The sequence below is a fragment of the Pterocles gutturalis genome, unplaced genomic scaffold (genome assembly GCF_000699245.1).
Source record: "Pterocles gutturalis isolate BGI_N339 unplaced genomic scaffold, ASM69924v1 scaffold23211, whole genome shotgun sequence".
NCBI lineage: Eukaryota > Metazoa > Chordata > Aves > Pterocliformes > Pteroclidae > Pterocles > Pterocles gutturalis.
In genome coordinates, this window is record NW_010106124.1 from 20,514 (window position 1) to 31,661 (window position 11,148).

The 11,148-nt window shown below is 43.5% G+C and overlaps 1 protein-coding gene across 1 annotated transcript; it reads left to right on the forward strand.

Annotated features, from left to right (window-relative positions):
* Nucleotides 1-498: 498 nt before the first annotated feature.
* Nucleotides 499-7,454, forward strand: LOC104459664 (regucalcin-like). The gene is made up of 6 exons (XM_010087681.1): nt 499-664; nt 1,136-1,318; nt 2,712-2,927; nt 4,426-4,557; nt 5,266-5,420; nt 6,994-7,454. Exons 1-6 carry the CDS (start codon nt 499-501, stop codon nt 7,042-7,044), a joined length of 903 nt encoding a protein of 300 aa, XP_010085983.1. The 3' UTR covers nt 7,045-7,454.
* Nucleotides 7,455-11,148: the final 3,694 nt, after the last annotated feature.

Below are 11,148 nucleotides of genomic sequence, written 5' to 3' on the forward strand. Positions count from 1 at the left end.
GCAGTGGCTTTGGTGGCAAACTGCAGTCGATATTATAGATGCTTATACATCTTCCTATAGAGCAAGTAAAGGCTTCTGTGTTAATAGAGTCTTGTTTTTCCACAAAAGGGCTTCTGACCCATCTGTGCTGCTGCCCACCAGTCCCTCACCATGGTCTGGGGTACCCTTGGGATCACCGAACCCCAGCCAACCGCTTGGTCCCAGCTCAGGGCTGTGTCCCCAGCACTGCCTTGCTTGGAGGCAGGTGCCTCATCAGCAGCTCTGGTTTAAAGTCTCTTGCCTGGGGAAGGTTTGCTAAAGACAAGCCTTGGCATCTCAAGCTCATTTCCAGCCATGAGGCCACAGAAATGTCACAGGAACTTCCTATATTACCCTGTCATGTGGGATTTGGAAGGCTTTGCCATTCACAAACTCTGCTTTTAAGCATCAAAGGTGTGAAAAATTCACACAAAGGGAGCTTTTCGTTAAATCCGTTATTGACCCTCTTCCCCTCAGACCATGTCCTCCTCCATCAAAATTGAATCTGTTGTGAAGGAGAAGAACAGGATGGGAGAGTGCCCGATCTGGGAAGAAAGGGAGAACGCACTTGTCTACGTAGACATAAACTCACAGAAAGTTTGCCGCTGGAGCACACTCACCAACGAGGTGCAGAGCGTGTCCGTGGGTAAGAGTCTTCTCTGTCCAGCCCTGTCCGTCCCTCCTGGTAGGAGTCCTGCAGCATGGTGGTGTTGCTTACTTCGCATGGGGCCACACACCCTGTTGTCCCATGATGTGTTGCTGTGTATGGTGTGGCCTGAGCCAGCCAAGCAGAGGGGACAGGGCTCAGATGTGGAGGGCCATGTGCGTGTTGCCCTTGGTAAGCCCCAATGGGAAGGCATGTTTCATTTGGGACCTGGAGAGGAAACGGTACAGTCTCAATGGCTGTGTCTGCCCAGAAGGTGTAAATATCTGGAGAGCACAGAGCAAGTGAGATGTGCTAACAATCCCAGGGGAGAAGGATCTTGGCATCAGCTCAGCCTTTCCTCGGTCAGGAATGTCCCAATCAAGCCCAGATGCCCAAGGTCATGTGGGGAGGTGTAGGTCTGACTGATGGCCCCAGAGCCACCTGCCATCTCCCAATCCATCTCACCCACAGATGCCCGGGTCGGCTCAGTGGCATTGAGGCAGTGCGGGGGCTACATCATCGCCCTGGGGACCAGGTTTGCCTTTCTGGACTGGGACACTCAGGAGGTCACCACCATCCTCGAGCTCGAGCAGGATAAACCCAACAACAGGTTCAATGACGGGAAAGTGGATCCAAAGGGAAGGTTTTTTGCTGGTAAGTTCCTGGCAGAAATTTCCCCTAGAGCAAAGAGGAACAGGAATTACAGTGTATTTTATATAGTGCATTTTATTCCGTGTTCTTGATTCCTCTTTGAGTTCTCCACAAAAACTATCATTGTGAGCATGAGCTGTCTTGTGAACACTCTGCTTGGTTACTGCCCATCAGAGGAGGACAAGGAACTCCACATCCTCTGACCTAAATGAGGACAGAGGCTGTTGACAAGGGCTGTCTGGCAGGAAGGCTCCCCTTCTACTTGGCGGATGGTGTTTTTCAAACATCTTCCTACACAGGAAGTGAAAAGCCAGGGAAGGGCTCATGCAGGTGGGAAGGTTTCTGGAGGTGTAGAGGAAGGTGTAGCTCCTAGAGCAGGAGATGACCTGTAGCTTCAGGTACAGCCTTCTCCAGTCAGCCTGTGGGAAACGGATGTGGGGAGAGATCCTTGGTCTCCTGAAGGCAAGAGGGACTTTTGGCATGGGTTGCAATGCAGCCAGGATCCCCCTGTGCTTTTTCTCCTCCCATATGAATGATGAACCAAGCACAGCAATCCACGCTGCAAGTGGAGAGTGACTGATGGGAATGAAAAAATGGCTTTGTATTTCTTTTGCCAACCAGCCTTTTCTTCTTATTTCAAATTTGCCAAAAATCAGGAAATTAATTTGACTCATGGTTATGCTCAAGGGCTGACGGGTCACTAGACTTAAGGGCAAAAGAGAAATACCTGCTTTGCACACCTGTTCCGAGCTGTGCATGGTTGGATCAATGCTTTCAACAGGAGTTTTGCGCCAAACATTTTAAAACAAGCTCATGAGGTCTTCTAAAAGGAGAGACCAACAGAGACAGTCTGTCACTGTTGAAAGAAGGTGTAAATTGAGTGTTTCCCACCCCCTCACTGCAGAGGTCTCTCCTTTCTGGAGAAGGTAGAATCAGAAACTAAATAATGAGTGTAAAACTGAGGCATAAATTCATTAAGAAAAAAACCTCACTTCTGTAGTATTATCTGCTTGCTTCTGAGATAACTGTCATTTACAGCACCTGTATTTTAAGGTCTATTTAAATGACAAAAGTCACCTACAAAGAGCAGCAACAAAAAGAGCATGATACTTGCCTGCATTTTGGCTTTTTCTGTGAGCAAAACCTCAGCCCCTGGCATGTTGTGGTGCTCCTTTGGGTCTTCAGTCTCTACGACCTAGATCTCATGCCAATGTAGAAACTTGTCCTTTTGGACAGCTGCTCCTGACCTGCTCCTTTTCCTCCTTCTCATCAATCTGACGGGACCTAGTTAGTCCCTTTTTCCCTAGAACCTCTTAGCAACACTTAGAGCAGTTTTTTGATCAAGCATGAGGAACAAGCTTCCACTTTCTCACCGATGCTCTCATTTCCATTTCAGGTACAATGGCTGAAGAGACGGCACCGGGTGTCCGAGCGAGGCGGCAAGGCGCTCTCTATACCTTTTTCCCTGACCATTCGGTAATAAAACAGTTAGACCAGGTGGACATCTCCAATGGTCTGGATTGGTCCCTGGACCACAGGACCTTCTTTCACATCGACAGCCTGGCATACGCTGTGCATGCCTTCAGCTATGATGTGCACACTGGAAAGATCGGTACACGTGCTTTTCTAAATTCGGTGACAAGTAGTGCTATTACTCTTTCTGCAGCAAGACCTGGGCGTGTAATACGCAGTGATTTATTTGACAGATCTCATATCTTCTGGTTACAGCTTGTCAGCAGGTTGACTGTGATTTTTCTCAAGTTTAGTTACAAACCAGGTGTACTTAGTGAACAAATTCTTGGCAATCCTTCAACTTACTTTCATCTGGATAGACCCATTCAAGGAGTTGCAGGGAAGAAGCCATTTATATTGCAGTGAGAATTAAGCTTATAGGATGCTATTTATTCTTGAGTGCCATCTACTGGAATGCTTCGATTGTACTAGCTCCACAAATACAAACACAGAATGTGCGTGCATGTATATCACAGAAATGTATTTAAAGAATCAAGTTATCATTGTGACTGAAGTTTTCCAATTCTGAAATTAAAATTGCCTTCAGATGTTTGGCAAGCTTCACTTAAACTCATTTTCTAGACAGATATTTTTTATTATTGTATCTGCAAAAAGGAAATTTAAGTTCAAGCAAAACGGATGTAACCCTGTTTCAAAACTCGGTAACATATTTTCGTGCTGTATCAACTCATACTCCATGGGAATTTAAATGGCTGAACTGCCTTAGTACTCTTATCAGTGTGGACGTTGTGTAATCGTGTGTGGAAAAATCGTACAAATAATTACAGTTACTCAGATTTAATTTTTCTGAGAAAATATATTTCTACAGATTTTAGGAGATAAGATTTCCAAAGAAGATTTAATGATACTTTTTCTCCCCCAAATACAAAAATGTAATCAGTTTGAGTTTCCTGGGATTGGCTTTTTGGTGGTGACTCTCTATTTTTGGGTGCTGTAGTGGCCATAAGGCACTGGGTCAGAACAGGCAGACTGCTGCCCATGGGCATCACTCTGTGGTCTGTGCATGTGCTCACTGACCTGTCTGTGCTGCAGCCTAGTCCGCTAGCAGTTGGTGTCCAGGCTTAATCAAAACTGGTGGCTTGGTTGGCCGTTAAAATAGGTAAAGTTCTTGATCCTTACCCAAGAAAGATTGTTTATTGCCAACATTGAAATTCAAGTCATAACGTATGTGATGCAGTGCTCATGAAAAGACATCCAGGCTGCCAGGAGCAACAAAAGTCCAGGAAAAAAGTTACTGTGTTTGTGGCAGTTGTGGCATGGTGGTCAGCTAGTGGGTTAACAAGAGGGACAGAGGTATTTTGTTATTTTCCTTGGCAAAATAATAGGAGGCCTAATTCAGTACAATCCCAAGCTGCAACGGCTCTCCTGGGGGCTTGTTTCTGCCAGGCTAAGTGCATGGCACTTAGCATCGCTTCTAACACAGCTGCTAAATGCATTTGTGATGTAGATTTTGCAGCATGTCTTTGTCAGAGAAAATGAGCTTATCTGTTTCCAAGAGTGTGGAAGATGTTAGACTGGGCTCTGCTACAGAACTGTAACCAGCCCACGTAACACCAGCTTCATAATTCTCCCTGCAGCCTGTCCCAAACTTTTGTACCATCTGGAAAAGGAGGAGCAAATGCCAGACGGGATGTGCATTGATGCAGAAGGGAAGCTCTGGGTGGCCTGTATTGATGGCGGGAGAGTCATTCATATAGACCCAGAGACAGGTAAGGCCTCCACCAGCACATGCATTGTGAGTGTCACCTATGTGCCACGAACACGAGAGGAAAGGCAGCCAGGAGGAATGGTTTGAAGGTGAGCTAAGAAGGTGCTGTTTATTGCCCATCTCTGCCGCATGGCTTGCCATGAGCATCGCTGGTCCAGGCCCTGATCATGTGGAGAGTGCTGCTCCCGGTGCTGCCTCCCAATGTCCAGTACCCTGCTCCCACAGTCTGCTGGTGCAGCACACCCGCTTCTTAATAATGCCACTCTGGGAAAAAAACAAACAAACAAACACAAAAAGCACTGGATATCTATGTATCTATAATGTTGTAAGAAACATTATAAACCTGTGATTAAAAAAATAAAATATTCTCAGCATTGAAATGTTTAACTGGGAAATGCTCTTAGGGAATGACAGCTACCCCAGGCACAGGTGCCTCTGCCCTTCCTGACTTCAAATACTTTATTGTTTCATTTTAAGAAAAGGAAACAAAGCCTCACAGATACAGGGGAGAAGCTGAAAAATAGTTACATATGAGGCAGATGAAAGAATTTTTTTTTCCCCAAAACATGTCCTTTGTTTGTGGCCTGTTTGAAGGGGAGATGCCTTCTGAGTAAATGCCACAGCTGCACCATGTGCACTAATAGTGCATTCATAGTTACATGCTTCCTAGAAAATGCACATTGGGAAACAATCACGTATTTTTTCCCAGGGAGAAGAATCCAGACTGTGAGGCTGCCTACTCCGAGGATCACCTCCTGCTGCTTTGGTGGAAAAGACTACTCAGAAATGTACGTGACTTCTGCATACGATGGACTGGATGAGGCCACCTTAGCCAAGGAGCCTCATGCGGGAGAGATTTTCAAGGTGAGCTGATTTTATTTCTTTCTGTACATCAGACCTGCCAAGCCTTGCACTTGGAGAGTGACGTGCCCCCCGGCTGCCCTTGCTCATCCCACTCACCTGATGTGCTGGTCCAGATGCAGGTTCACCACCCTGGCCTGGCACAGCTGCTCTTGCACAGCTAGAAGGAAAATGTGGAGAAATTTCTAGTAATAATGTTGATGTGTTGGTTAGCCAAAGTCAATATCTGGTCGGGATCTAAAGGCAGCCAGTAGATATGGATCTGCCCTGTACAGCATAGTCTGTAATACACTGTAAGGAACTGGGTCTTGCTCCTATATCTTACTATACTTTCATCAGTTTTGGAAATTTCACTCTCTTAATTGTAATTTTTTAATTGTACCAGGGTATTTAAATATTTACAGCACAGATTGCTCCTTTAAAAATCAAATGCTTAAACTCACCAGGGCAAAGCTTTGCATCCCAATCCCAAAAACTTTTAGGATCTTACAGTACTGAAAGTGTGCCTACGGGAGAGATGGGGAGGCACTCTTTATCAGGGAGTGTATCGATAGGATGAGGGGTAATGGTTTTAAGCTGAAAGAGGGTAGATTTAGACTAGATATTAGGAATAAATTTTTCACTGTGAGGGTGGTGAGACACTGGCACAGGTTTCCCAGAGAAGCTGTGGACGCCCCATCCCTGGAGGTGTTCAAGGCCAGGCTGGATGAGGCTTTGAGCAACCTGGTCTAGGGGAGGGTGTTCCTGCCCATGGCAGGGGGGTTGGAACTAGGTGATCTTTAAGGTTCCTTCCAACCCAAACCATTCCATGATTCTATTTAAAAGAGGGTGTTATGTTTTGAGTAACTAATAATCCACACTTTTGTCCACAGCTCTTGAATCTGTAACTTGTTTCTCTCTTCATTTTTCAGTCCATTAGTAAAAACTATATCAGGAAAATAAAATGAAGTTCTGAAACAGCAATTGCCATCTTCCTCTGAAAGTTCACCATAGCATGAAAGGAAAGGGTTGTAAATGAAGGGAAATAGAATAAACCAAACTGTGTTATCAGTTTGGCAATAGGATGAAGACACGTTCCAGGAGGGATGGGGATGTAATCTGGGATCTGGGACCTTCTAGTTGAAAGCAGTGCTTGGAACAGATTTCCCATGGCCAAGAACTGGCAGATTTCTCGAGTAGCGGAGTTTAGGAGCCCACAGGAGAGTTAAATACCAAAAGATAATTCTGAGCCTTGCCTTTTTTATATCCCTTCCTCAGTTCTCCCGTTCTAGAAGGGAATTGGTATTTTCCAGACTCACATTTGTCTTGCATGGGCAAAGCACATTAAAAGTTGCTATGACTTGTTTGATTAACACAGAGATAAGGATCATATGTAAGGGCCACAGATAATATGTAAATTAGCAAAATTATTGAGCGGTGTTTGGTAATCTTAGAGTTCTAAAGAACTACATGTAACGACTCTTTTTCAGTTCCTCTTGAAGTAGGGGTAGGTTGCTATGATACTTGTACAACACTGAATGTTGTACTCAGCTGGAGATTTACCTTTTCCCTTTTATTTTTTTCTTTTTTAAAACAGATAACAGGCCTGGGTGTGAAAGGGATCCCACAGAATTTCTATGCTGCTTGAACATTGATGTTAAATAACAAAGAAGAAATGCTTGCATCTTGTAGTAATTCTGACAAGGAGAAGTCCAATGAACTGCAGAATTTATCTGTGTGAGGATTTCTAAATCCACATCTAAGAGCATGCTTGTTTGGAAGTGAAGTTATTCCTTGTTCTGTGGTCCAGTGGCATGATGCAACAGGTTAGAGAGGTAAAGTTAATCTGTGTTGCACCTTGATAGGTTTTGTGACTTTCCATAAACCTCTTCAAGCTCGAGCTTAGTTTTGTTGAACTTTCTGATAACCAGCTCTGGATTTTCAAGTCTGTGGTTCTCGAAGCAGAATCTGACTCCTGGTTTGTTTTTTCATGTTACAGTGATGTACCAGCAATGATATGGCAGATTTTAATAAATGTTTTAAGAGTGATGACTTGAATTGGACTGCTTCTCTGCTGTGGGACTCACCCCAAGGTGTTTTGCTGGTGATCAGACTTATTTGTAGTATCCAGACTCCATTTCTACATCCTTGCTAGCCTGTTTCCATTTGCCTTGTCATGAATCATTCTGTGTTGTCTTTAGGACACAATTTATGCTGTTGAAAATAAACTATGTAACCATATTTAAAATATGGTTATGGATTTTTTTTTCTGCATTCAGATATACCGTGAAAATGCCTAGTGGCCACACACAGTCAGGGTACAAACAGGTTGCCAGCTACCAGGATGGCCTGTGATACTGAAAACTGATGCTCCATAGGGTTGTCCTGTCAGGGGTCATATTTGCACATAGACACATGGACTTCCCTTTGCTCTCCGTATCTTCTTATTGGATGCATGCCTTCACATGACTTCTCTCTTCCTTTCCTGTTTCAATTTTTTTTCTCCTTTTTCCCTTTTCCCCTCAGATTTCTTTCTTTTTTTTTTTTTTTTCTGTTCTCTTTACCCTGAGTTTACTCTCTGAACTTATAGTAACGTCACTTGTTGGCAGCTTTATTTTGTCTGTTTGTGGTCCGTATTGCTCAGGTATTGAGTTTGAAGTCCTTGAAAGCTGTGTTCTGTGAACACAGAACTTGACTCCTACAACTCCATGACCTTCATTTCTTCTGTTCATTTCCCAGTGAGCAGAAGCTGATTATACCACAGTGGGACAGAAAGCACAATGTCAAGATGTATTGTCAAAGGCTATTTAAATAATGACCCGACACTATGCTGGATTCACTGAAACATTGTGATCCTTTTGGTCCAAGCTGGGGAAACAGCTTCTGTCCTGTCGAGGATACAGTTCTGTGGGGATCTCCCCGATCTCAGGAGGAGCTCCAGAACCTGTTTTTAGGAAAAGTCTACTTCACATGCAACAATTCTTCATTAAATAAACTCTTTTTAATCTGTCTTTTGTTTGCATTTCTCTAGTTATTCTCTAGGGAAAGGTTTACTCTGATTATTTGAATGCTTAAGACCTGTAGATATCCAGTGAAATATATCTTTTGCATTGAATTTGCTGTTTTTTTACTGCCTGGAAAGATAATAATACATAATACATCTTCAGACCCTTAAGGCTGACACTTTGTGATGTTACAAGAAGGTCAATAATTTGAAATCCAGACGGCCAAGAAGGGAGCTTTATTCACTAAGCACTATTGAATATACTTGGCCTTTGAACAGGGTTTTCCAAAGTGCATTATTTCAGTGCAGTTACCTGATGTCTACTGTAAACCCCACATTAGGTACTTTTCAGACACTTATTCCAGATGATTAATTTAGGTCATCAGCACGCTCTTTGCTCTTGCACTACTTGACCAGATAATTGGTAAAACAGGATAAAGGCTCTTGGCCCATCACTCTTCTTCACTCCTACCTTGCCCTAGAAGGGAGGTGAGTCCATACAGCTGCACAAAGACACCTTGATTGAGAAATAAAATGTTTAGCTCATTCTAATGTTTGCTCAACAACCAGGCTGGTTTTTTCCCTAGTCATAATTCCAACAGTAATTAAGCTGCTGCGGGTTTTTAAGAGCAAAGGTGTTAAATGCCTTCTGGCACCGTGTCCATGCCAAACAGGTATAAGGAACATTGACGATTATGCAAGATTTCCTGTTTACTGACTCTGGAGAGGAATGTGAAGGCAGAATATCTGGAGGCAAGTCAAGTGTCCTAACCTTAAATTAAAAAAAAAAAAGTAGGAAGTGCATGTAGATACTCTATTTAATAAAAAATACCCATTTGCAAAATTGCCTATCCAATAGGCTATTTGCTCTGACAGAAAAGGAAGGTAGATCTTTTTGAAACAATATCCTCTTCAGAAATCCTTAGTACCCTCATTTTTTTTTTTTTCTAGAGCTTCCCCAGGTGTGCAAGCCAGGCTCACTGCTTTGCAATTCTCCAGCCACTCCTTCCCCCATCTCTAAAGGGAGATACTGTGCATGCTGCTCTCAGACTCCAAGGTCTGAGCACTTTGGGATCTCTCTTGTTGTAGCATGGCTACTCAAACTAAAGAAAGGTTTGAAGATTAATTTCTATCTGTTGCCAAAAGGCCCACTACTTCACTTCTCTTCAGATTTCAGAACTTACTGTTTTGTGATTTTTTGCTTCCTAAAAAAAAAGGTATTGGCTGAAAACTATAGTGGGACTATTCTCCTGCCTTCTTCACCAAAGTAAGGCAAAGGACTTTTGCCTGGAACAGGACAAAGGCATGAAGGAAGGGTGTATGGGACTGGGTTCATTCGCTTTGTGTGTGAAGGGAACAATATGGAATCTACAGTCCTTGGTGAGGATACACTCTAAGGTGGTTACTGGGTGACTGGGGATGTGTGTTGCTGCGGGTCAGCCCCACATGGTGAGAAGCACAGCAGGGAGGCTGCTGCCTGCCCAGGGGTAACCTGACGATGGGCTATCTCCCCAACATGGATCACAGGCAGAACACAAAAAAGTTTGTCAACAAGATAGCAGTGACTGGCAGCAGCTGGCTTCTCTTGTGAGGTATTGCTCTGTACATCCTGCCTTTTATAAGCTTTTCTAAGTATTTACTATGTTTAATGTACACTACTATATTTAACTTATACCAGGTTGGATACATCTTACTTCTCTTGCATAGTTCTATGTGTGTTGGGAACAGGCTGTCAACTGGGAAGACTTTGGTCCTGGAGATTCCTAGCCCTTGTGGAACAACCTGATGGCCTCTTCTTGCCTTCCCAAAAAGACGTCTTTGAGACAACCTATTAAATCTAAACCGAAAGTTTCCAAAGATTTGTAAGTGCAGCAGGACGTGAATGAATCTGATAAAACATCACAGCTGTGCTGGCATTGCTGCTGCCCCCACGTGCTGTTGCAGGCCTGGAACTGGCAAATATGGGGATGTAGGATTTGCTCCATCGGCTTTTGCTGTTGCACCTAGGACTCTGGGAAGGAAAGAAGATGTAAAAACAGTTCTTCATTCTGGATAAGGAGACATAATCATTTTTATAGCGATCTTTGTTTATCTGTTTATTGTTCAGATTATCTACCTTGTCTTAAAGATAAACTCTAAAGATGGGGCTTTTTGCTAATGAGAGAAGGGACAGACACAAAGTATCTGGCTATAAATAAACAGTTCACTGAGTGCTACCAGCTGTGTGTTAATAGGTCCCTGGCAGAATAAAGAGATAGCTGTGATGCTGAAATTACTTGGCTTTGCATAGTTTGTTTATTTTACCTTCCCCCTATCATGCTCCATACTCACATCAGTGTCAAACTTACAAACATAGCTTTGAATCCAGATCTTTACTATCTTTTTGCTGTTATCTCTCTGTGTCAATGTAGACTGAGATATCAGAGGTTAATAATGCACAGTCTACAAAGGAGAGACTTTGAACTTTGAACTTCTATTAGCATGAAAATACTCTTGGAAAATGAGAAGCCACTTGCCCTATGAACTATTAACAGGACTACTGGATGACCTATGGGGTGACTTTGGTCAGCAGATGGGCCTGACTGGGAAAACGGCTGCAGGAGCAAGAGGCATCTCCTCGGGAGGTGTGCGAACTGGAATTGGGTGTCTGCAAAAGAACAGCTGAAGGCTGGAAATAGCTATAGATTAATTTGTTTTGTTTAAGACTGTAGATTGCTTGAGCTGCTTAAAGTACTGGTTTATTGAGTT